The sequence below is a fragment of the Rissa tridactyla genome, chromosome 2 (genome assembly GCF_028500815.1).
Source record: "Rissa tridactyla isolate bRisTri1 chromosome 2, bRisTri1.patW.cur.20221130, whole genome shotgun sequence".
NCBI classification, from domain to species: Eukaryota; Metazoa; Chordata; class Aves; order Charadriiformes; family Laridae; genus Rissa; species Rissa tridactyla.
The window spans coordinates 114,241,707-114,265,635 of NC_071467.1; the positions used below are offsets into that span (position 1 = coordinate 114,241,707).

General features: G+C 37.5%; 1 protein-coding gene across 8 annotated transcripts in view; it reads left to right on the top strand.

Moving 5' to 3' along the window:
• The window catches only part of BBS9 (Bardet-Biedl syndrome 9), a 304,742-nt gene that overhangs the window by 1,899 nt on the left and 278,914 nt on the right, over nucleotides 1–23,929 (top strand). For 6 of the 8 annotated variants that reach the window (XM_054193653.1, XM_054193651.1, XM_054193652.1 and 3 more), the window contains exons 3-5: nucleotides 4,294–4,528; nucleotides 5,750–5,814; nucleotides 8,195–8,308. In XM_054193653.1, coding sequence (XP_054049628.1) covers nucleotides 4,294–4,528; nucleotides 5,750–5,814; nucleotides 8,195–8,308 — 414 coding nt within the window. The remainder of the gene's footprint in view (nucleotides 1–4,293; nucleotides 4,529–5,749; nucleotides 5,815–8,194; nucleotides 8,309–23,929) is intronic. The other 2 variants (XM_054193654.1, XM_054193655.1) reach the window with 2 other exon arrangements.

A 23,929-nucleotide genomic window follows, 5' to 3' on the forward strand; every position in this document is an offset into this window, starting at 1 on the left:
GAGTTCTTGTGTGTGTATGTTTTTGAAATTAGTAAATATTTGGGGTTTTTATTATACACTCATGCTCATCTTGGAGTTCTGTTTTGCTTAGTAGAGGTACTTGATTTCATCATTGCCTTAATCTTTAAAAAATATTTTTATTTTAGATTGTCGCTTTTCAGGAGGATTTGAACAAAGTTGAGCTGTTACTGGTTTGGTGTACAACCTTTTTCAGTAGAAATTCAGAGAATCATTTAGGTTGCAAAAGACCTTTAAGATTGAGTCCAGCTGTTAACCTAACACTGCTAAACCATGACCCTGAGTGTCATGTCTACATGTCTTTTTAATACCTCCAGGGATGGTGACTCAACCACTTCCCTGGGCAGCCTGGTCCAGTGCTTGACAACCCTTTCAGCACAGAAATTTTTCCTAATATCCAACCTAAACCTCCCATGGTGCAACTTAAGGCCATTTCCTCTTGTCCTATTGCTTCTTACCTGGGAGAGGAGACTGACATCCACCTTGCTACAGCCTCCTTTCAGGTAGTTGTAGAGAATGATAATGTCTCCCCTGAGCCTCCTTTTCTCCAGGCTAAACAACCCCATTTGCCTCAGCTGTTCCTCACAAGACTTGTTCTCTAGACCCTTCACCAGCTTCGGTGCTGCTCTTTGGACATGCTCCAGCACCTCAGTGTCTTTGTTTTAGTGACAGGCCCAAACTAAACCTGGTATTTGAGGTGCAGCCTCACCAGTGCCAAGTACAGAGGGATGATTACTCCCCTAGTTCTGCTGGCCACACTGTTTGTGATACAAGCCAGGATGCTGTTGGCCTCCTTGGTCATGTGGACGCACTGCTGGCTTATATTCAGTCATCTGTCAGCCAACACCCTCAGGAACTTTTCTGCCAGGCAGCTCTCCAGCCACTCTTCCCCAAGCTGTAGTGCTGCATGGGGTTGTTGTGACCCAAGTGCAGGACCTGGCACTTGGCCTTGTTGACACCTCGTACAGTTGGCCTTGGCCTGTTGATCCAGCCTGTCCAGATCCCCCTGTCCAGCCTTCCTACCCTCAAGCAGATTGATACTCCCACCCAACTTGGTGTTGTCTGCAAACTTACTGAGGGTGCACTTGATCCCCTTGTCCAGATCACTGATAAAGATATTAAACAGATCTTGCCCCAGTACTGAGACCTGGGGAACACAACTTGTGACTGGCCACCAACTGGATTTAACTCCAGTCACCACAACTCTTTGGGCCCAGCCATCCAGCCAGTTTTTAACCCAGCAAAGTACATGCCTGTTCAAGCCATGAGCATCAGCTTGTCCATGAAAATGCTGTGGGAAATGGTGTCAAAGGTTTTACTAAAGTCTAGGTAGACAACATCCACAGCCTTTCCCTCTTCCACTAAGTGGGTCACCTTGTCATAGAAGGAGATCAGGTAGTCAAGCAGGACCCGGCTTTCATAAATTCATGCTGACTGGCCCTCATCACCTGGTTGTCCTGTATGTGCTGCATGATGGCACTCAAGATGATCTGCTCCAACATCAAGGTCAGACCGACAGGCCTGTAGTTCCCTGGATCCTCTTTCTGGCCATCCTTGTGGATGGCTGTCACATTTGCTAACCTCCAGTCAACAGGGACCTCCTTGGTTAGCCAGGACTGCTGAAAAATGATTGAAAGTGGCTCAGTGAGCACCTCTGCCAGCTGCCTTGCACCTTGTGTGGATCCCATCCAGCCTCATAAACTCTAAGTGGTGTAGGTGTAGCAGTTTGCTAACCATTTCCCCTTAGGTTATGGGGGCTTCATTCTGCTTTTTGTCCTTGTCTTCTAGCTCAGGGGGCTGGCTACCCTGAGAACAATGGTGTTACTATTAAAGACCGAGGCAAAGAAGGCATTAAGCACCTCAGCCTTTTCCTCAGCCTTTGTCACTATGTTTCCCCCCACATCCAGTAAAGGATGGAGATTCTCCTTAGCCCTCCTTTTGTTGTTAATGTATTTATAGAAACTTTTTTTTATTATCTTTTACAGCAGTAGCCATGTTAATTTCAAGCTGGGCTTTGGCCCTTCTAATTTTTCCCCTGCATAACCTCACAACATTGTTGTAGTTCTCCTGGGTTGCCTGCCCCTTCTTCCAAAGGTCATAAACTCTCTTCCCACTTCCCCCCCCCCCGCCAAGTTCTAGTCAAAGCTTCCTGTTCAGCAAGGCTGGTCTTCCTTGCTGGCTTGTCTTTTGGCACAAGGGGATTGCCTGCTCCTGTGCCTTAAAGATTTCCTTCTTGGGAAATGTCCAGTCTTCCTGGACTCCTTTGCCCTTCAGGAGTGCCTCCAAAGGGACTTTATCAAACAAGCCCCTAAACAGGCCAAAGTCTACCCTCTGGAAGTCCAAGGTAGCAGTTCTGCTAACCCCACACCTTATTTCTCCAAAAATCAGAACCACTATCATTTCATGATTGCTTTGCCCAAGACAGCCTCCAGCCATCACATCACCCACAAGTCCTTCTTGGTTCACAAACAACAGGTCCAGCAGGGTGCCTTCCCTAGTTGTCTTACCAACTGGTTGGGAAGTTATCTTTCACATGCACCAGGAACCTTCTAGACTGTTTCTGCTGTATTGTATTTCCATCAGCTTATCTGGCAAATTAAGTCCCCTATGAGAACATGGGCTAGTGATTGTGAGACTCTTCCCAGCTGCTTACAGAATTTTTCATCTGTCTCTTCATCTCGGTTAGGTGGTCTGTAACAGACTCCCATCGTGATATCTACCTTGTTGGCCTTTCTCCTGATTCTTACCCATAATTCTGACCCATGATCAAAAAACCCCAAATTCTGCTGGGGTTCTGAATAATCTTTTCCTTATGGAAAAAAATGTAACTGATATAAAAGCAGGACTTACAGTGCTGTGGGAGTAGTAGTCTGCTGTTTTATTTACTTTGCCAACATTATATTTTCTCTTTGTTTTTAGACTAGGCTCTTTTTCTTCCAGAGTTTAGGACCAAAAGCTGGTGTTCTTGAGCCTGGAGAAGAGAGGGCTCTGGGGAGACCTTATAGTGGCCTTCCAGTACTTAAAGGGGACCTACAGGAAAGATGGGAGGGACTCTTCATCAGGGAGTGTAGTGATACGACGAGGGGTAAGGGTAACAGCTTTAAACTGAAAGAGGGTGGATTTAGATCACGTATTGGGAAGAAATTCTTTACTGGGGGGAGGGTGGTGAGACACTGAAACAGGTTGTCTAGAGAAGTTGTGGATGCCCCATCCCTGGAAGTGTTCAAGGCCAGGCTCGATGGGGCTTTGAGCAGTCTGGTTTAGTAGAAGGTGTCCCTGCCCATGGCAGGGGGGCTGGAACTAGATGATCTTTAAGGTCCCTTCCAACTCTAACCATTCTGTGTTTCTCCTGCAGTGGGCTGGTTGCAATCGCCTAGCGACAAGTCAAAATGTCCTCACTTTAACACAAGTATTTTTAAGGAGTTAATAACTAAAATGGATTTAATTTACTGCTGAAGGAATACTTGTTACTGACTGAGGAAAAGATGAGTGGGGGAAGGCAGTCAGTATTCTCTGAATGAGGCGCTTGTGGGTGAAAGTTTTTTTTGTGACTGAAAAAGAGATGAAGCAAGCAGCTGTTCTGAGCTTTTACATGGGGTCCTATGGAACTATGCTAAACCTTTAGAGCCTTGTGAACTGTGTTCAGGAGTTACTTGTATGTTCTCCTGGCTTGTAGACCAATTCTGTTATTTTTGCCATGGTGCCCTCTATCTAGAGGAAATAAGTACTAGCAACCAACTTGTTAATATGGGAGGCACCTCTTTGTGGTTTTTTCATTAATAACTTCTTGTTATTCACAACCAACTAAATGACTACTTGCTTAAAATACTGATTCCAAAGTAACTCCAATGTAACTATTGCGTTCTTCTTTGAGAGAATGGATCTGTCTCAAGAGCAGGTGATCTCAAAGCCTGGCTTTGTTGACATGAGGTAGTAATCTGGCTTTAGTTTGCATTTGGATAAATGTTATTGGTCCCAATTTTAAAGTTTCATACTTCTGCTGGTGTGATATGTGTACGCACAAATCCAAGATGTAGAAGCTGAAAGTTCGAAGTACTCTTCAAAACCAGAACACTACTTTTCGGGAAGTGTGAACAACAATCTAAAATGATGGAATAGTAACAATGATCAGTGCCATCACCATGATAATTGCCATATTAAACCCTTTGCTGACAGGTTTTCATGGATATGCAAAAAAGTTAATTGCTAATCTTAACCTAGAAGATGGAGCATAATCAACATTAATTGAATCATGTAAATATTCTATCTTTTCAGGGTATTCCTCGAAGCACTTCTGCAGCAAATTGAATTCCATATGTGCTATTGTATTCTGTAGTCTCCTTTGGTTATTTTTTTTAGATAAAATTATTGTGGGCAGTTATACGGGGTATCTTCGAATCTTTAATCCACGTCCTGTGAAACCTGGAGATGGAATACAACCCGAAGACTTGCTCTTGGAAGTGCAGTTACGAGAACCAATATTGCAGGTGGAAGTGGGAAAATTTGTTTCGTAAGTCAACGAAAGGCTATGTTGCTGTTTATTTACAGCTTAAATGTGATTTTTTTCTTTGTTTTGGGGGGTGAGTTTTCAATTTCCAGATGGACAACTATTAAGCACATCTGTGAATACTGCGGTATGCGTTTGATCTGCTTTTTGAATCATCTTGATATGAGAGAATTTTTACTTAATGTATATGTGAAGGGTAATCTTCCAGATACTTCTACAATTTTTTGTTGTAGAACAGGAAAAAACCCTATATTGAAAGTTTTATTTTTTTTAGATGTTAAGAAAACTTGACTAACTTGTTATGATCTAAGATGTAATATTGGCCAGTTGTTTGTGTTTAACAGAGGATTGAAGATCTTTAATTCCAATGAATTTAGTGTAAGTGGCCAGGTAGAGCAGATAACTGTGACTCTAAGGAAAAGGCCTTATATTTAATTGTCTCTAAGAATCTACTTAGGAGAACTTTTTTTTTAAAAATGAGAGGAAAAACAAATGGGTATAAGCATTGTCACTCCAAACAAGTATTACACCACAATCACACACATTACTTTTTTTTTAAAATTCACTTTTGTACCAGCTGCATGGAACTTAAATTAATTTAACTATAAGGCAGAAGTAATAAACTCAGAATCCTATGTTCACATTCTTCTTCCCCCAAAGCTAAGTAGTATTTTCTGGAAAGAAAGTTCTTGTGCTGTAACTGTAGAAAATGTTTTAGATCATTTCACGGGGTAAGGCATTAGAATTCCTGCATGGGGTCATTCCATGAGTACTTGAATAAAAGAACAGTTTCCAACTGATGTAGGGTTTTCAGCTCGTGGCCTTTGGTCTCAGAGCAGAAGTCTTTCCCGTGGTTAGTACAGGTTTTTCTCTCATTTTTAAAAAAAAGTTCATGCTGCAGTATTAGAAGTTAGTTTCGAAATTAAAATGAGTCCTTTAAGAACATATGTATAGTTGGCTGCAAGAGAATCTACTTAGGAGAACTTTATTTTAAAAATGAGTTCTTTAAAGGAATCATTTTAATTTTGAAATGAACTTCTAATACTGCAGCAGGAATGTAGGAAGATTAGGACTTCTGAGTTTTTGTGCTAGCATCTAACAACCAAACATTCAGATTTGGCCCATACCTGAAGGTAATTTCAACATGTTACTTGAATTTTATTCTGTATGCATTTTACTTAGAGTTTATTTGAAAACAGTGTGCTTTTTTAACCTCCTTTATAGTGGTACTGAAGGACTTCATCTGGCTGTGTTGCATTGCCGAAAACTCTGCGTATATGCTGTTTCAGGTTAGTTTACAGCTGCAAGCTTTCCCATGATTTTACGTGTATTCTAATGTTTGGATTAGGTTAAATGCCAAACTTGGTATATACAGTGTTTGTTTATCTTCCCCGAAGAATTGCAGTCATGTTCTCTCACTCAAACCCATGTATGAAGACGAAATAGAGATTTGCTGATCTGCTCAGTGCTTGAGATGCTGTGATGTGTGTCGTGGTCTGTGGTTGGTAGTGCTTGTGAACAGCTAGTTCCCATTACAATTTTAGGAGTGGGTGTTAGTGTTCAGCACACTAATGAACAAATGGTTGTTCAATGATAACTTACTGAGCTCTTTAAAAATGGAACACTTGCAATTATTTCTGAACCCAAAAATCCAGATAATTTCTTAGAGATCCAGAACATTGGTAATATAGCCCAAGAGAAGACTGAAGGTTAATACAGGTAAGAAGGTAAAACTACGTTGTTTTTTTTTTTCTTGAATCCTCTTTCTTTTCCTGCTTTGTCCGAAAATTCTAAGTGCTGTATTCTTTCTGTATGTAAGAGGCAAGTCATAAAATACCTATTCTGTGCTTTGCATTCTCTCTAATATATGTTTAAAGCACAGCACAGACTTAAGAAATCTATTGATTATACCCCCAGCTTCAAAATTCAATAGACAGCTATATGTTGTTCATTTTCTCTCTGCAGGGACAGCTGTGGCTCAGTTCATTGTAAGAGCATGGTTTTCTTGTAGTGGCAGCTTGCTTCTTATTCACAGCGTGGTGGGCAGATAGGTTACAAACACATGCTCTCTTTCCAGATTCTGTTTCCTTCTAGTTATCTTACTTGGAGACACCTGTAAAATTGGTCTTTGTACTACTTTGAGATATACTGCAGTTTTCATACTGTCCCTTCTCTGTAATAGTGCTTATGTTCTAGGATTGTAGCCTACCAGTACAATTTTTATTAAAACAATTTATTTTAAAATTTGCATTAGTGGCACACAACGTCAGTCTAGAATTTCTTTTCTAATTATAATTTGCTGTTTGGTTTACATGGTTTAAGCATTTAATAATAAAAGTGAAGTTTTACATTCCTTTAAAAGATTTTTCATACTAATTTATATTAGGGTTAATTCATGCTCTAATGGTAATTTCACTTGTCTGAACAGGTACTTTCAAACAAGCTCCTCTGAGAAATAATGGTTGTTATTTCTTTATGTTTCAATGGCAAATTACACTTTCATAAAGTGGGATTTTTACTGGCTTTATACATGTTGCTATATCTGTTATTCATAATAAAATAGTTGTGCTGCTTGACAAATGAAAGCATCCTTCAGGCCTGACTAAAGTATGGCCTGGATATTGTATTACAGTCAGTATACACTGACTACTTTCTAACTTGTTTTACCTGTGGTGTTGCTACTTAGCTAGTTACTTATCCAGTCAGGGCTTTTTCCCTCATGTCTGTTCCAGTCCTTTCCCTAATGTGGGCTTGTGTTAAGGGCAATTGCTTAAAAGCTATATTGGATATGGTGTTGGAATAATCTTTGTATACTTAAAGCTGTGGTAGGATTTAGCGTAGATATCATTCACTAAAACACCTTTTTCCCTGCTGATGTGACTGTTCTCAAAGGTTTTTGTTTTGTTTTTTTTTCTCTTGCTGATATTAGTCCTTAAGTGTTACTGTACATGATTGAGAGCTTTGTTTTCTTCATGAAGTGCAGGAAAGACTTGTCAAAAGGGAAGCTTTAACATCAGTTTCTTTAGACTTTTTGAATTTCTGCTGGTTCCCTGAAGGAGTTGGGAAGTTAAAGTTCATGCAGACCTTTTCAGAGGATGTGATGTATATCATAAAATTATTTTTGTTAACATGTTTGTCTCTTATCTTTGTGTTCTTGATCACTGTATTGAATTTCAGACAGAGTAAAGACAAGTGATAAATGTGCCCTGGGCATAGCTTTGTCAAATTATAGCTAATGACGAGCTACAGCTTAATTTGAGATGAAGACTGTTACAGCTGAGGCTGGCTGTTGGATATAGTATATTCACTGAATAACTAAAGAATGATAAGAATTCCCCTTTGAACAGGCTTTTTTTCTGACTTTAGAGGTGTGCCCAACATGAAGAAAAACATATTTCAGTAATAAAATCTCAGCCTCTTGCTGGTATAAGGTATAAGTCTTTATACAGTATTTAGTATAATGAGACCTTATTTTTGGTTCTGGTCTTTAGGAATTTTGTAGCTTGTTGATTTTTTTTTCTTTTTAAAGAAAGCAGCAGTGTGAGCCTTCATATCTCAGAGTCACTAGCAGTAAGTTACAGTTTTTCAGTTTGTTTAAACTGGTACTCCTTTACTATTTCCATGTTTCATGGATCAAAGATATAAATATATACCCGTTGTTTGTTATAGGAACTCTGGGAAATGTGGAACATGGGAACCAGTATCAGATTAAGCTGATGTATGAGCACAATCTTCAGAGAACTGCTTGTAATATGACTTACGGTCCATTTGGTGGTGTAAAAGGTAAGCTCCTTGTTGCATATTCTTTATTATTAGTTGTTTAACTGTGAACAGTTGAGGATTAATTTAGATTTTTTGAAAGACGACATGATGCTGCTGTCTAGAGGAAACCATAAATAATGATACCTTTTATCTGATGCTTATAGAAAATAACTGAAGCTAAAATGAGGCAAAGAATATTAAATGCAGAATGGTTGTTTCCTGACATCTTGAACAGAATGTGAATTTACAAGGGTAATACTGATTTAAAAAAAAAAAATTACAAAACCCCTGTCTCTTTCCTTGTAAAATATTTTAACATCTAAAATAATTGTTTTCTTTTATGCTTCCATTCTGTTTTGTTTTTCTGCAACTTGCTTATTCTGGACAAAGAAACAAAGTTAACATCTTCATTCTCTGAACTTAAAATAACAAGTGTCTTTAAAGATACCTAATGCAGACCTCAAAAAAAAATTAATCTTTGATTGGAAAAACATAACAGTGGAAAATAATATTTATGGGGTGTGTAGTTTTGAATGAGTTTAATAGATATCCATTTTTTTGAACTTGTGACACAATTATGAATGTTTTTGTGTTCCATCTGGAAGCATTTAGGTTTGCTCTATATGATAACTCTTTCTTTTCAGAAGTAAAGTTTGCCCACTACTGCCAAATATTTCCCAACAATATTGGGGCATGGTAGTCATCTACTCAAGTAGTGTCCCCAAACCGTTGGCAGAGTGATGTCACTTTACCAAAGCAGAAAGTCTTCTGAGTCAATATGGCAAATACATGCAGACAATTACTCAATTCTGTGCCTGTAATAACCTTCTAGTAATAATTCGGCAATGCCTTACCCTAAACTCAAGCTTGTCCCTGGGCTTAAATTCAGCTGACCAAAATTTATACTGGTTGAAGATATTTTCACCTACTAATTTACACAATCACCTTGGGAAAAACAGTCAACTCATATGGATGAGAAGGTATCTATGCTATGATTATCTTGAGGGGTCTGTGTATAGGGCATGGGCATATTCCTGTTAACAGCAGAAAGCCAATATTGAGTTTTCTAAATCTGAGAAGAGGGAATAGTGTGCTTCCTGACATACTGTAGTGGAATTGCAGTTACAGATGTATTGAGGTGATTGTAAGCAAAGAGTTGTGAGTGTGTGGAATAGTTCAAGGATAAAACAAAAACAAAAACTGCCTGCAGAACAGGCAGTTCTGCAGAATAAACTATCTGGATTTTTGATGTGCATGTTTGTTTACCATGAAGATCTGAGTAGGGGTCTGACCACCAGCTCAGTCTTGATGCCAGACCTACCTCTTACGTACCTTCTCATGAGCTGTGGGGGATGCAAATGATATTATGAAGAAAATGTCTCTGCAAGCTAGGGAGACAGAAGGTAAAGTTTACCTCAGAACCTACCCAGCCAGCCAAATGCTTCTCAACACCTAGGATGGTCAAAATGAGGGCCAATCCTGACAAAGCAGCAAGAACAACAGAGGGAACTCTGGTAAGTTCTGCAAACTTTTCTTGTTTTCTAGTAGCACTTCTGTCCAAGCATGCCAAGCTGCTTTTCTTTTTGTTTCTTTCTTCCCAGTGTTCCAGTTCTCTTTAGTGTGTTTATTGCTGTGGAAAAAGTTTGACCTCAAGTCTTGTTTTGAGGTCGCAAAAATGTTAATAAACAAGAAAGGCAGAGATTTGTGTTATGAAATAAATAATGTGTTCATATCAGAAGAAGCAGCCTTCTGTTTAAGACCTAAATCTAGGAAAATAATAGTGAATGTTCAGGTACTTGGTAGCAGGCTACTGAGGCACATATTGAAGTATCAGAGAAATAGGCAAAATGGACACTGGAGAAAATTGTTTTGGGGAAATGAAAGAATGTTCTTTTTTGTAGATTTCCTGGACTGAATGTCCTTTTTATGTGGCTTTCTTGGACTGATTAGATTTCTTGTCAAGAATGTGCTTTTAATCTTGCCCATAGCCTTTTGCGGTGAATCTGTTTCATTTTTTCTTTGAGTATCGTCTTTAATACCCTGTTCTCTCCTTGAGGCTTATGAATGACAGTGTTGTGGTTTTATTTCCATCTTGCAAGACCAGACAGAGTGAACCAGAAAGGAGATATATCAAGTGTTGTTCATTTTGGTAAACAGATGCCTGTCCTGGTCTGGCCTGCCATACTATGTGTGTGTATCTTTTGGCTGTTGTTCGGGGTTGCATTGGGAGCCAACCAGTCTTTAAATAAATATTTTATTTTTTCCTTTACTATCTGCCCTCCACAGGCTTCTCTGCAATTCTTGGCCAGGCATCTGCTAACAGTCTCTCTCGCCTTCAGCAGAAGTTAATTCATGATGGTGGCAGCGCTGTAAGCGTGCAGCAGTGAGCTTGTTTTGCTAGCAGTGTGACCTCTACACCCCACTCTAGAAGTGGACTAACAAAACATACGGAGGGTTTTTGTATTTATTGCCTTCTGTTACTGCTGTGAATAATGTGTCTTATTGCTATACTCAAGCATCCTTGAAACAATGTGAAGGTGAAAGAGGCACTTCAGAGGTCATGTTTACGGAGCTACTGAAGCAAACACAGGAGAATGGCAGTTGAACAGAAGGAGAGTATATGGAAAATATGCTGTGGGAGTGTTGGGGAGGAGGGTGAATGTAAGTCCCCCAGAAACATAATCTTTCATTTGAGGAAGTAAAGAATGCTGCAGGAGTTGACACAGAGCACTTATCTATGAAGTTGCTCAGTCTTACTCAGATTTCTCTTGCTCATTGCTTTCTCATGCCTTTTTCTTTTTATGGAGCATTTAATCCTATACCTTCATTGGTGAAGAAACTCATTGTATCCAGCTATACCAGTTAACACTGGCAAAAGAAAAATATGATTGAGTTTGTGTGTGCTAGTTTGTACTGGCATCCTCTAAAACATTCTTGAGGGTTTTGTGTCCTTTCTTATGACAAACAGTTATTTGGGTTCTAGTTAATGCTCTGTTTATTTTTTTGTTGGGCTGCTTCCAAATGGTTGCCTGTCAATTTAGTGAATACTGTTGAAAATGATCAGTTCACTACTGCTTGCTCTTACCTCGGATAAAATACTTGCCTCTTGGCATTCAGATTTCTTCTGTAATCATTCATAATGGTGATTTCTACTCACGTGCAGATGCAATCTGTGCTGTCTAGTGGGACAGCTGTGGCCTTAACTGAGATGCCAAGTGTTAGTCTCATGGTGCTGTAAGGTTACACAGTCTATTTAAAAATTGTGGTGTAAAGCCAGCACATACTTTCCATTTCCCATCCTACATCTCCTTTAGCCTCTGTGATGGCCTCTGCTCATTCCTTTAGAAAAAGTTTCAATTCCCTTTGAAAAAGAAAGGTTGAACAGCGAAGAAGGTGGTTGAGGCTTGCCTCTTCCTGACTGTTGCTCCCGCTTTATAGAGAACCCTGTGGAGAAAGACCTTGAGCATACTATGCTTTCTTGTTCTCAAGAACCTGCCACAAGGTGGGTTGGGGTAGGTAGGGAGATGCATAAAACAGGCTGTAACAGAAGTCTGAGGCTGTGTGACTGCTAAATTGGGGAACAGTTCCGTAAGTAGGCAGCAAGGTATGCATAAAGGTATGGAAGGGACCTCTGTTTCAATCCAGCAGTTCTTTACCTTTCTGAGCTGCTGAAAATCTTGCAGTTCCCTTTAGACCCTTACAGGCGCTGAAGAGGCGGATATTTATTCAGACCAAGCTTTCAGTTTTCATAATACTAAAGTTTAGATTGTATTGGAGTAGAATCTGGTTCTCTAATTTACAAAGCATCTTAGTGTCTTTAGGATGCCTGTCTTTACAGGAGAAGCTGCCTGAAATTTTTCTCTTGAGTGTTGTTTGACTGAGAGTCCTATCAGAGCTTTTCAGAAATTAAGGAGAATAGCTGTTAGAAGCAAATGCTCTACTACTATTTTATGTTTCAGTTTGATTATGAAGCACCACTAAACTTCCTTCAACCATTTGTAGTTCAGTGTGTGCTTACGTAAACATCTCCTAGTTCCTACTCTCTGCTGCTTCATTAGTAAGGAGGATTTCTCACAGCTTCTATTACGGTGGTAGATGGGGAAGAATGTCTCAGCAGTTGTTTGACGTGTTCAAAACATGGAAGCAAACACCACTAGATATGTGTATCACATTCCTAGTCAGCTTCCTCCAATGTAAGTTTTTGCTCTCCTGTCCCTGCTAGTTTGTGGCAGTCTTAGACCCTTATTATGTTATGATCTGGTCTATTAAACTGAATCTGTTTAGTTGAGAAGTGATGGAGGTGTAAAACATACCAAGTACAACTGTCACTTCTCAACTGGTGATTTTTTCGGTCTCTTGTATTAAGAAAAAAGGTATTATAGATTTCTCCAAGGAGAGAATTGCGAGGTAAACAAACCTATTTTGTATCCTAGTTGCTAGCAGCTTAATTCTTGCTAGTGGCTTCAGTTTAATGATTTGATGCTATGAGCAACTTTCACATGTGGAAGAATTGACATAGATGTTCTTGTAACAGGAACAGATGAAGGCAATCAACAAACTCATTTATTTAGTCTCATCATAGAAAGTCAAAATCTAAATTGAACAAATGATTAAAACTATGGAATACAAAACCCAAAGACTGAGAAGTTGTCCTGTGACTTGCATAGATTAACAGTGTGCGTTTGTCTTTAAAGTAGCAGGGTGTTAATTGTGGTTGCCACCGCTAGATGGTCCTCTCATTACAGTTATTGTTTAGTAGGCTGCATCTCTAAAGCTGCATGTGTATTTGGACTGCTCCTACAGGTGTATTTACTGCAAGACTTGATGAAGTACAGAAAAGCACTTTCTGAAGACCTGTATAGCTAAAACTGTTTTACTAATTATAACAAAATGTGTTTTGTGGACTGTAGAACTTCAGCAAAAGGTGAAATGAGCTTGACTCTTACTTTGAGCAAAACTGTTAAGAGGCCAGGGATGTGGGAAATAACAAGGAAATCCCTTATATGTTTAGTTAGAATCCTAAACAAAGCTAATGGAAATGTTTTAAAAAAAGTAAATGCAAAAACCTACAAAGATGAAAATATAAATCAAGCATGGTGTAGGCAGAGTTAGTTGTGACTTACAACTTTAAAAATCTGTAGCAAAGGGAAGGATTGTAATACAGAACTTCAAATTTATTTACTGCTTTAACATTATATTTGTTCCTTGCTGTCTCTGAACACTGGTGCTAAAATGAGAGCATGAAACTATCAAGAAGTGACATAGAAAGACCAACTAATCATTTTGTATTTTAAAAATTCTGTATTGTTAGCCCAGATCTTCAAAAAGTTGAACTTAATTTTTAAGTCATTGCCTTTATTATGTAGAATGCTGTCGTGGTCTGCTTTTCATATTTCTGAATTCTTCCTCATGATCTTTGGGCTGTAAGTTGAGTTTGTCCTGCAGTGCTCTGATTCTGGCATATGGGCCTTCTTAGAAAGGATGATTCATGATGAAACCATGAGTTAGTAGTGCTGAACACTAGTTTTCAACCAAGTGAACTCTTAACCTAGCCGCAAAATGTCACAGCCCTTAAGTAATGAACAGATTGTATAGTCTTAATGTTTTACTTCAAATGTAAATTTTAAAGAACTCAATGTGACTTTAAGCTCTTCTGATTTAATTTTTTTAAAAGAAAATGAAGATGAAAAAGCATACTCTTTTATGATTTCTATTGCGCCCTTACCTGTGATGAGGACTCATCTCTACAAAAATTTTACTTTATATAACCTATTTCATCATGTAATTTCTATAAGGTCAGGTTATACTATTATTGCATCATGCAATTATGCCACCAGGGATTGCTGTAGTAACAGTTCAGCTTTCACTATATGAAGTGATGTTTGCTGATGGTTTATAATATCTTGGAAAGTTTTTTTTCTGTTTTCACATCTGTACTATGTCTTTCTGTGTCTTTATAAGATACTTGAGGCAAATGCCAAGTTATTGGGGGAGATTATGTTAAAGAACCTGATCAGTTCACAATAGCAAGAGTATAGTTTGCATAACTCTGGTTTATATTTGTGTTTGGGAGAGAAATGAGAAAGCCATTGAGCATCTTAGGCTTGTTTAGATCTTTGGTCACCCAAAAGCAAAGCTCTCTCTTATTACCCATCTATCAAAGATCTGAGTTGGGTTTCTTTAATATGAACAAGAATGTACTTATGCTTCTGTGGTTACTATGTGGTGCAGAGGCAGCTGGGCTGGTTTTACAACAGTGTGTGTGCTAGATGCAGCATGAGATGTGCTGGTTTAGAACTCTAGTTTATATGCTGGATAGCATCTCTCAAATGTCTTCTGTGAAGTATAAAGATTTGTGAGGACAAGTAAATAAAATAGTTTAAAATGTTGTACTGGGCTGGTAAACCCTGAATGATGTAACTTCATTTGGCTGATTGAAAGTCACTGCTGATGGAAAGCTTCTGATAAATGAGTTGCATATTTTGAGGTTGTCTAAAAAATGGTATGGAGTGAAGCAACTGAATTGAATATCTCAGTTAATAATTTCTTTTCTTTCTTCTTTATGCAGCAGTGTATCTCAGTTCAGTTCTTAAGGCATAAATCTGCTATTAATCTAGAAATAGTAAACTCTTAAGCAACATTCTACATATTGTTTTATCTTAATTAAGGTTAAAACAATGTTTATTGAAAAACAGTGATAAGATTTTTTCTGTTAAGTATGTAGTGATGTGATTTTGAGCCAGTATTGTTAAACTTTGTGATTGACATGATTTGATCATAGTTTTGTTCCATTCTTAAATTTTTTTACAGTTCCACCAAAATCATGTAGTTTGTATTCTCTTTGGTAGTTCTTTTAGTTAAAATAATAGTTAGTTATTATAGTTCTTTTAGTTAAGATAGTTCTTTTAGTTAAAATAATGCTGAATTGGATCTGTTCTAGCTGTGCAGAAACTTTGTTTAATCAATTTACTGGTGTTGGCTTCAGTTATATGGAACAATAGCATTGAATCATCCTCATGTGGTAATATTAAAACTTCTTATAGATGGGTTATCACTAGTTTTTAACTCAGGGCAAATAAGCTCGTATTACTTCATAATTAATTTGATAGCCTTTTTCTAATGTGATGTTTAGATAACTAGTGCTGCAAGTATCTTAATTTTGTACCTGCAACATACAGAAGTAAACTCTGTCCAGTGCATTGACTCTGTCTTGTTCACATTAAGGGCAGGACAACATGGTGTGTTGTCCTGCCCTTAGAGAAACCTGAGAGAGAGATGCTAACTTGGAAAATGACTCTTATTCCTACATTACCAGTTTCTTTTGAACGGGTTACAACTCAGCTAGCTTACAGCTGTTAGCCTAAGTCCTTCTACATCTTGAGAGAGTCAACGCACTACTTGTGCCTGACTGTTCTTAAAAAGAGAGATTTACTGATGTGGAGCCTGCTTATAAGAAATGATGGTATTATGCTCTTATGTAGCAAAAGAACAAAGCCCTTACTACTGCTTTGAAAAAGTGTGCAGATCAGACCACAATGTCATTCTTTGCCTTGTTTGCCTTGAGTCAGATGTGACTTACGTTTGAGGAAAGTGTATGCAATAAATTTCTGCTGAAAAGATATAAGGAATGGAGAAGTGCTTTAAAGTGAAAACAAAACCACTATTACTTGAAGCTTAGGTAGCTTTACAGATTATCACATAAATTTCCTGTGGTCAGTTGTGCATTAGGCTGAATAGTAGGCAGGATAGTAGATCATATATGAACAAACAATGGTGTATAAGGAGTGAATATTAAAATTCTACACTTTGAGGACTGGTGTATGAAGTGCAGGTTTCCTGAGCTAGTCTCTGAAGTGCTTAGGAAGTGTGTGAATGATCACATGCAGTAATAGGAAGATGATATTTCCCAGGTGAGGGTTGTGTTCTGTGATTGTTCTCCATGGTGTAAGTGGTAGATTAAGGTGGGTGTATGAACATTCTCAATGCTTCCAGTTTTCTTTTTCAATTTATGTTATTAAGATTTTGCCTTCTGCTTAAGAACTAAAGAAACAGAATATTGATAGCTTTTCCAGGGGGACAGACAAGGTATTGGGTTACTCTCGAATAGAATAATAATTTTATTTAGCGACAGAGAGAAAGCATAGTTTAATAACCTCACTTTGTTAGTTGCTGAGTTATTTTTGAATGATAATCACTTATAGATAATGGCTTTATATTCTTACTGCAAAAGCAGTATTACTGCTTTGTGCGGTTCCATAAAATATACTTGCATTATCTAATAGTTAAATAATCAGTGAATTCATCCTGGTTTTATATAACTTCTTCAAATGACTTCATAAATTATTTAGAATTGGATCCTCCTAATAATACATAGGTCTTGTAACTTTTTTTTTAATCTGAAACCTTAATGCCTTCAGTTGGCTTCCAGAATACTTCGGATTTATTTGAAGTGGTTCAATGGATACTGTACCAATAAAAGGAAATAATAAAACAATAGCAAAGGGAAGGAAAAAAGAAAATACAGCTTTGACATGAAAAAGTTACGAGCAAAAAAGTGTGAAAATACCTTGAACCTATCTTTTTCAGTAAATGGCCTTGAATTAATTTTACTTTTATTATAGCACTAGCCTAGAGGCAAAGTATGTTTGAGTGTTACAACAAAGAGGGTGCTATATGGAGGAATTTTTTTAATAATGAAATACAAGATATGTGCAAACCATGCGACCTTGTAACAGGAAACTTTATAAGAAGGGTAGACTGTGCTTAACTTTTCCACAATTCTGCAAGAATGAATTTTATTAGGTGTTAGTCAGAAAAAAGTTATCAGCTGAGTTTTATGCTGTAAGGTTAAATGATTCTTATGACTATGTTTAAATACAGCAGCAGTATAAATTTGGACTTTGATTTATTGGCTAGTTCTGTTAAGGAGCAGAATGCTTAACTATTACCTTCCTGTTAAATTGCTTCTGGATAAGGACACATCATTTGAAAGGTTCGTCTTCATGAGTTTTTTTTATGGAATAGATCTGTTTATGACTACTCGTAAATGGTTTCTCATGTAACTTTGGAAACCTGTTAGTGTGTGGTTGGTTGGTTTGTTTTTTTAAAATAATGGAGTTAGAACCTCTTCTCTAAATTGCATATGTGGATGGAAAACTAGTCAAGGAGAATGTTCTCTGAATCTCTTACCATCCATTTCCTTTCATCTTCCTCGGCTTCTCTTAACAGTAATGCATGAGATCGTAGCCTAACTGAAGTAAAAACTCCCATTGCCTTCAGTATGCCAGATTTTTGCTTCAGCTATAAATTGCTAGATATATCACTTAATCTGCATTTTGTTGAAACAAAGCACTATAATAAAAATGAAATAAACCCAATTGTAGAAATAACTTTAGGAGCAGTTGTCTCTGTAAGTGAAAGACTTGTTTTTCAAAACTTTGATGGATTTTATATGATGCTTTTTCTAATTTCTCTTGTTGAAGTATGGTACCCAAATGTGTGCAGTCATTGTGCACTGGTAGTGTAAAATGTTTTGTATCTTGCATGTGGGGTTATGGCTTCTGCAGTACTCCTGCCAAGAATCAGTGAGTGCCAAGCAGAACAATAATTACCTCATATGTTTTTAATAGCGCATGTATATTAATAATGACCCAATCTTGCATTTGTCTTTTTGGTGACATATTGTTGACTCATATTTAATTCATCATCCTACTCTAATCCCCAGATTCTTCTTCTTAGTGCTATTGCCTGCCATTCTCTGGTTTCCTGTGAGACAATTGTCTGAGATCATATCAGATGTTTTACTTAAGTTTAGAGATGCTGTCTTTAAAGTTTAGAAATGCAGTATATATTATTACCCTGTCTAATAAATAATTTGGCATGATGAATTTTATGTTACTTCAAACCTATGTACAGCTTTATTATTTACATATGTACTTTCTTATTAAATGTTCCAGCATTTCATGTGGCTGCATTTGTCTGTCAGATTTGTTTGCTGCCCCATATTTTTTTTTACCCAAAAGAATGCAATTTTAGTTTCTAACTATTCAGTCTCTTTTGTCTTCTCAAAGGGTCTTTCAGAAATGTGTATATGTAGCTTTTGCTTGTTTTTCTAGTATTCATCTGTGACTATTCTGTTACAAAAAAACCTCTAACCTCAAGAAATTGATTTGGAAGGTCACCAAACCTTTGTTAGTTGCTTCTTTTAGAGTGGTGAAATGTATCTTACACAGGCTATGATGCTTTCTGCTAGTTGTACTTTGGGGTATTAGGTTTGGTGCAAATCATTCCTATTTAGAAACCACTCTACCACATCATTCAAGAGAGATTTTCCTGGAGATTTTGGGTAGTGGTGAGTAGGTCTGAGGGTATCCTCCAAGCGCAGAAAACAATGCAAAGCAAGGACAATGAATGCAGTTTGCCTGGATCAAAACAGGCAACAGACTAGTTGTCTGGGAACAGACTAGTAAGAGGAGATACAAATCAGGGAAAATGTGACAAGGTGATTTTACTTCAGATTCATGAGGAGAGTTCTAATTTTGTTGTACCCAGTTGGTGCTGATCATGGGCACAACTTGTTCTAGTCATTGTTGATAGGTTTATCATTGGGAAACTTGGACAGCTGTGCATATGCAGATGAATAAGACTTTAAAGAAGTGTCACCAAATAATTAGAAATTCAAGAAGGTGGAGAAAGTGAAAATTTTTCATAGATTTCATCTTATATCCTTGTTTTGTGTAGGATTGCCGTGTTATCCCCTGAGTGGTAATGCAAGCTTTGGTCAATGAGACTTGAGCTTACATTAATCATAGTTCTTGCTAAGTAGCAGAGCCTCTACCTACTGGAAGTTTAAAGGCTGGTGCTGTGCAATCACGGAATTTCAGAGTTGGAAGGGGACTCAATGCTGTCATTTCAAGTGGCAAAGTTTAAAAAAAGCAATCCAGCTCAAAAAAAGTTGAGCAGACCAAAAAGAAAATTTTGAGTTATTGGATTAAATATTCAATTTTTACACAAAATTAATCTGTAACTTTACCACACATTGCTGTGGCTGTCTGCTCTGTTGCCCCTGTAAAATGTCAGATCAGATGAGTGTTCATAATTTAAACAAATAATGCTGCCTTGTTAGGTCTATCCTTGCTAGTTTTTTGCATTTCTTTAACATGACTGAGTCTGATTATGAGCATAGTATAATAAACGTGTATAACCCCCCAAGATGTATTTGGTGACTATAGTGAATAAAAAGGACAAGGAAGGGTTACAGCAGAAATAAAATGTATTCAGCTGCTCTTTATGATGATTGATTGGAACGAAAATGTGTGTTATTTTGCTTACCTGCAAAAGCATGAAAATAATATTTTGCAATGTTAGTGGCAAAATAATAAGATCAGTTGAGTATTTGCAGTGTGCTTCCAACAGTCTGAAAATATAACAAAATTGATCCTGCTTGTGAAAATCTATGATGTCTTTTCTGAGATTGCCAAAAAGGAAACCAATAGGGATGGTGATTTTTTTGATAAGAGACATAATTCACTGACTCATTTGACCATGAAGTAAGAGTTTAGTCCTTTCTGTGTGTTGGTTACTGGCCTACGATATATATAGACAAATGACCTGAATGTGAAAAGTGGCTGTATTTTATTGGTGTTTTTGAGGATACTTAGTCAAGCTGTTTATTTCCAATTTTAATGGGATATTTGAAACTTCTTGAAGAGGTATAGGTGTTCCATCTAAGATTCTGTAAAGTAAACTCCCAGTTTTGCATTGTAAGCTTCAGAGTGTTAGACTTTGCTATAAGCTATTTTTAATGAATTCTTTGGATATGACTTCAGTTATTCTGGAGAGCATTCTTCAGCAAATATTTTCAACAATTCTCTATCTCAAAAAGTCAGTAAAGCATCAAAGTGCTTTGGGAGGTGCGTAGGAATCATGAACCTTCTTCCTCTATGGAGACTGTAAGTGGGGAAGTAGAGAAGATGAGGAGTTTCACTGGCTTTTAACAGTGGGATTTTGTTATTCTGTTTGATTATAAGTTAGTGGGTCTGTCTTAAATGGAACTTTAAAGGTGGTAGTATTATTGTATGATCATGACTTAAGATCCTACTGATAACTTTTGAAAGTACCTAAATTATTGCAAAATAGGGCCTATATTCAACTGTAATTGAGCTCAATGAAACATCTGCTATTGATTTGTGATTCATTAAAACATCCATATGCCTTAACTAACTATTCGGTCAAAGGCTATTGATTTGGAAGGGCAACAGCTTGACAGTACTTGTCTTTATTTCATTTTTGTTTGAGATATTCGCTAGTTCAGTAAGACATTCTAGAATATATATATAATGTATGGTAGGTCTATAACTTCAGATGAAGGCAGGTTGACACTGGAAAGGTTCACAAACTAGAATTTCTCCTACCTTCTCTAGATGAAGTGTATATCAGTATTGTAATGCTTCTATGAATGCAGGGGCTTCAAAGATTTCTGTAGTTGCCAGGGCTTGAGAAGTAGTTACTCAACAAGTTAAGGTAAGAAACAGAATTTAAGGAAAAAAAATTCTACCGCTTCATGAATCATCATTGTTCAAGCTACATCTATGCATACAGCCATTCTCCCATGCACAGTTAATGTTCTTTTTCAAGACCCACTCTGTATATAATTAATTTGCTGTATTGAAAAAAGAATAACTTTTTGTGATACTGGTTTCACAGCTGCCTGAGCATTCTTCCTGAGACTAGTTCTTGCACTAGAAAGAAACATCCGCTTTTGAATGTGGGAAAAATTCTTTGCTTAATGCAAAGGTTGTAATAAACAAATTTTAGTACTATAATCTGTTTAGAGGAGGAGACTTTACCTCCCGTGTCTACAGAGTGCCAAATACCAGGTTTCTATCAGTAGGAACTTCTGTGTGCTGGTATTGCCGCTATGATACTTTCAGATCTCTATACTGTATCTCAGTCTTTTGTGCTTCTTTGAACTGTAGTAGTGTTTTTCCTAAGGGTCCTTCCACCACCTCAGGTCAAGAGGAGGTTTGAAGGGATCATTCCCAAGTTGCATAATTTAACTATGTCATCTTCTGTGGTAAGAGTCGGATCAAGGATAAAGGAGTATATATCACAGGTCTCTTAAAGGATTGATTGTGCAAGTGGGGGCTGATTGGCCTTTGGAGATACTTTTGTAGTTCAAGATTCCCTTTCCATCTTAAATCTCCTTATGCTTTATGGCAAGCAGAAATCTGCAAGAGGTTAGGTAGAGAGAATACAGTATGATGGCTGAGAGAAGCAAAACGATTCTTTTTCTCATGGCAGCTCTGACTGTGCCCTTTACTGTCTTGACCAGGGAGGCTTCTTACATAGTGGGCTGTTGCAGAGAGATCATCTCTTGTGTTGGGACTTGTGAACGTGTTTTACTGCAATGCTTTAATATCTGGAAGGGATTAGAAAATAATTACAGCTAACAGCAGAATGAGGATTTAGGGTTTTCCTTAAACACTTTCCTTAGTTTCTCTTAAACTTCTGTCTACTTCTCTATTTTTATTTCCCTCCTGTTGGAGTGATTTTTTTTCAATTCCAGCAGAATTAACTTTGTCAGTCTCAGCTGGGACGTACGTACACTTCATGCATTGTTTGGGGTGGGTATGTGCATTAGTACTGGGTGATGCAGGGCATTTTTCCTTTTCCTCTTTACGTGTGTTCAGGGTATTGCACTGCCTTGGGGGTACTGTCAGATCCTCTTGCTTAGAATGAATGGCTGCAGCTGAAGTCCTGAACTTTGATCCCTTCTGTAGTAAAGCAATGAGCAGCCACCAGACCACCAAGCTAGTTAATTCAGAGTTCTTTCTGAATGTACGCTGACATGTGCTTCCTCTTTTGGGTTAGGGAAGTAACCGAAGACTTGCCTTTTACTAGCCATACATCGTTTTAAGAACTGCCCGATGTATTTTCAAATGGTTTTTCCATCAGTCAGAAGTGATTCCTGAAGCACTTTTCTCACAGTTGACCCAAATCTGTTTTGCTTCAGAAGCTACGCTCAGCAGCAAGTTGAATTCTCCAAAATGGGTTTGAACTGGAGGAGACTTTGATCTCTATGCTGGCAGAAGTTTTGGGGGGCAAATTTCAGTGATGAAGGAAAACAAAACCATTTATTTGTTTTAATTCAGGACAGTAATTTCTGTACCAGTCTGAAGGAATGCAGTTTGTGCATTGTTTCACTGGCCAATGCACTGTGAATTTAACTTTTGTCAAATTAAGAAAAAACTTCCCATGTATCATTAAAGGGCTCTTAAGTTCCTAGGTATCCTATAAATGCCAATTTATGTTTTTATTTCATTGACACGCGTCCTTCCACATGAGGGTTTTGACTGAAGCTTTGAATTGCCACTGAAGGCAGTAAAGTTATCTCTGCTGATGTCTCCCTGAAGTCTGTAACTTCATGAAGCTTTTTCTGATTTCTAATTTATCCCATTTGATACTGTAGTTTTCATTCCACGATTTCACATGGTGCTCAGGCCTTGTGATTACATAATGTACTTTTTATGAAAATGATTTGGTGCCAGAGAGGAGACTCAGAGTAGAGGAAATCATTAACATGCAAAAAACTTGAGCTCCAAAATAGTTTTAATTAGAAGCTTATTTCGAAGAGCTACCACCTGCGTCTCATTTTGGCTTTGCATTAGCTCTAAAAATACGTTATGGTTTAAAAGTGTGACGTGAATGTATTCATAGCATGCTAGAATAACAAAACTACAAAACAACAGTAGCTGGACTTGTGCTTTAAAAGTAACACTTTGTGGCTGAGGGACATTCCTCTTGAGGCACAAGCTGCTGAAACTATGTAGAGTACACTAAGTGATTCCATCTGATCTGCAGAAAACACTATGGGTTATATTTTCACTTTATAAATATGTCACTGGTGAAGCCAACTGGCTGCAATAAGCTTTTTTGAAATGGACATTTCTGGCTGAGTTTTTGGAAGACTGCATTTCTTAAAGTGAAACATAAAAACTCCATTCATTAGCTACACATTAAAAACAAATGGCCAAAGGAAATAACATGACCTATAAAAAGCTGGGAAATAAGAGTTCATACACAATTTAATTTTTTTTAATTATGCTTTACATGTAAAAGTTTGGATAATTGGAGTTTGATCCACTAGTACATGCTAGTTAAAATCCAAATTTGAAAATTAGTGAGTAAGAACAACACAAATATGATGAATAAAGTGGTAGGTATATTAAGAAGTGATGCTGTGCTCTTAAAGGCAAGAAGAGTGATTGCTTAAGACTGAATAAGTGCCTGATGTATATTTCTTTTTTCAGACAGTATGGTTCAGTACTGCAGTATACTTGGAGATCACTGGAATGGTCTAAAGACCTTGTCATGTTATGTCAAGTCGTATTCAATCATATTGCTACTGTTAAGACGAGATATTTTAACAATGTTTGTGTGTGATTAGGGATTATGAATGTTAAAGATGAACGCTTCCATATTTGATATGACATGTAGCTTCATATATATTGCAGAAAGTGCTATAGTTTTTTTAGTCATCATTTTCATGATGTAATGAAATTGGTAAGAATAATATTGATATTCATGATATAAATGAGAGCAGAAGCTATTACTACTTGTTACTTAAGCAGTAACACCTCT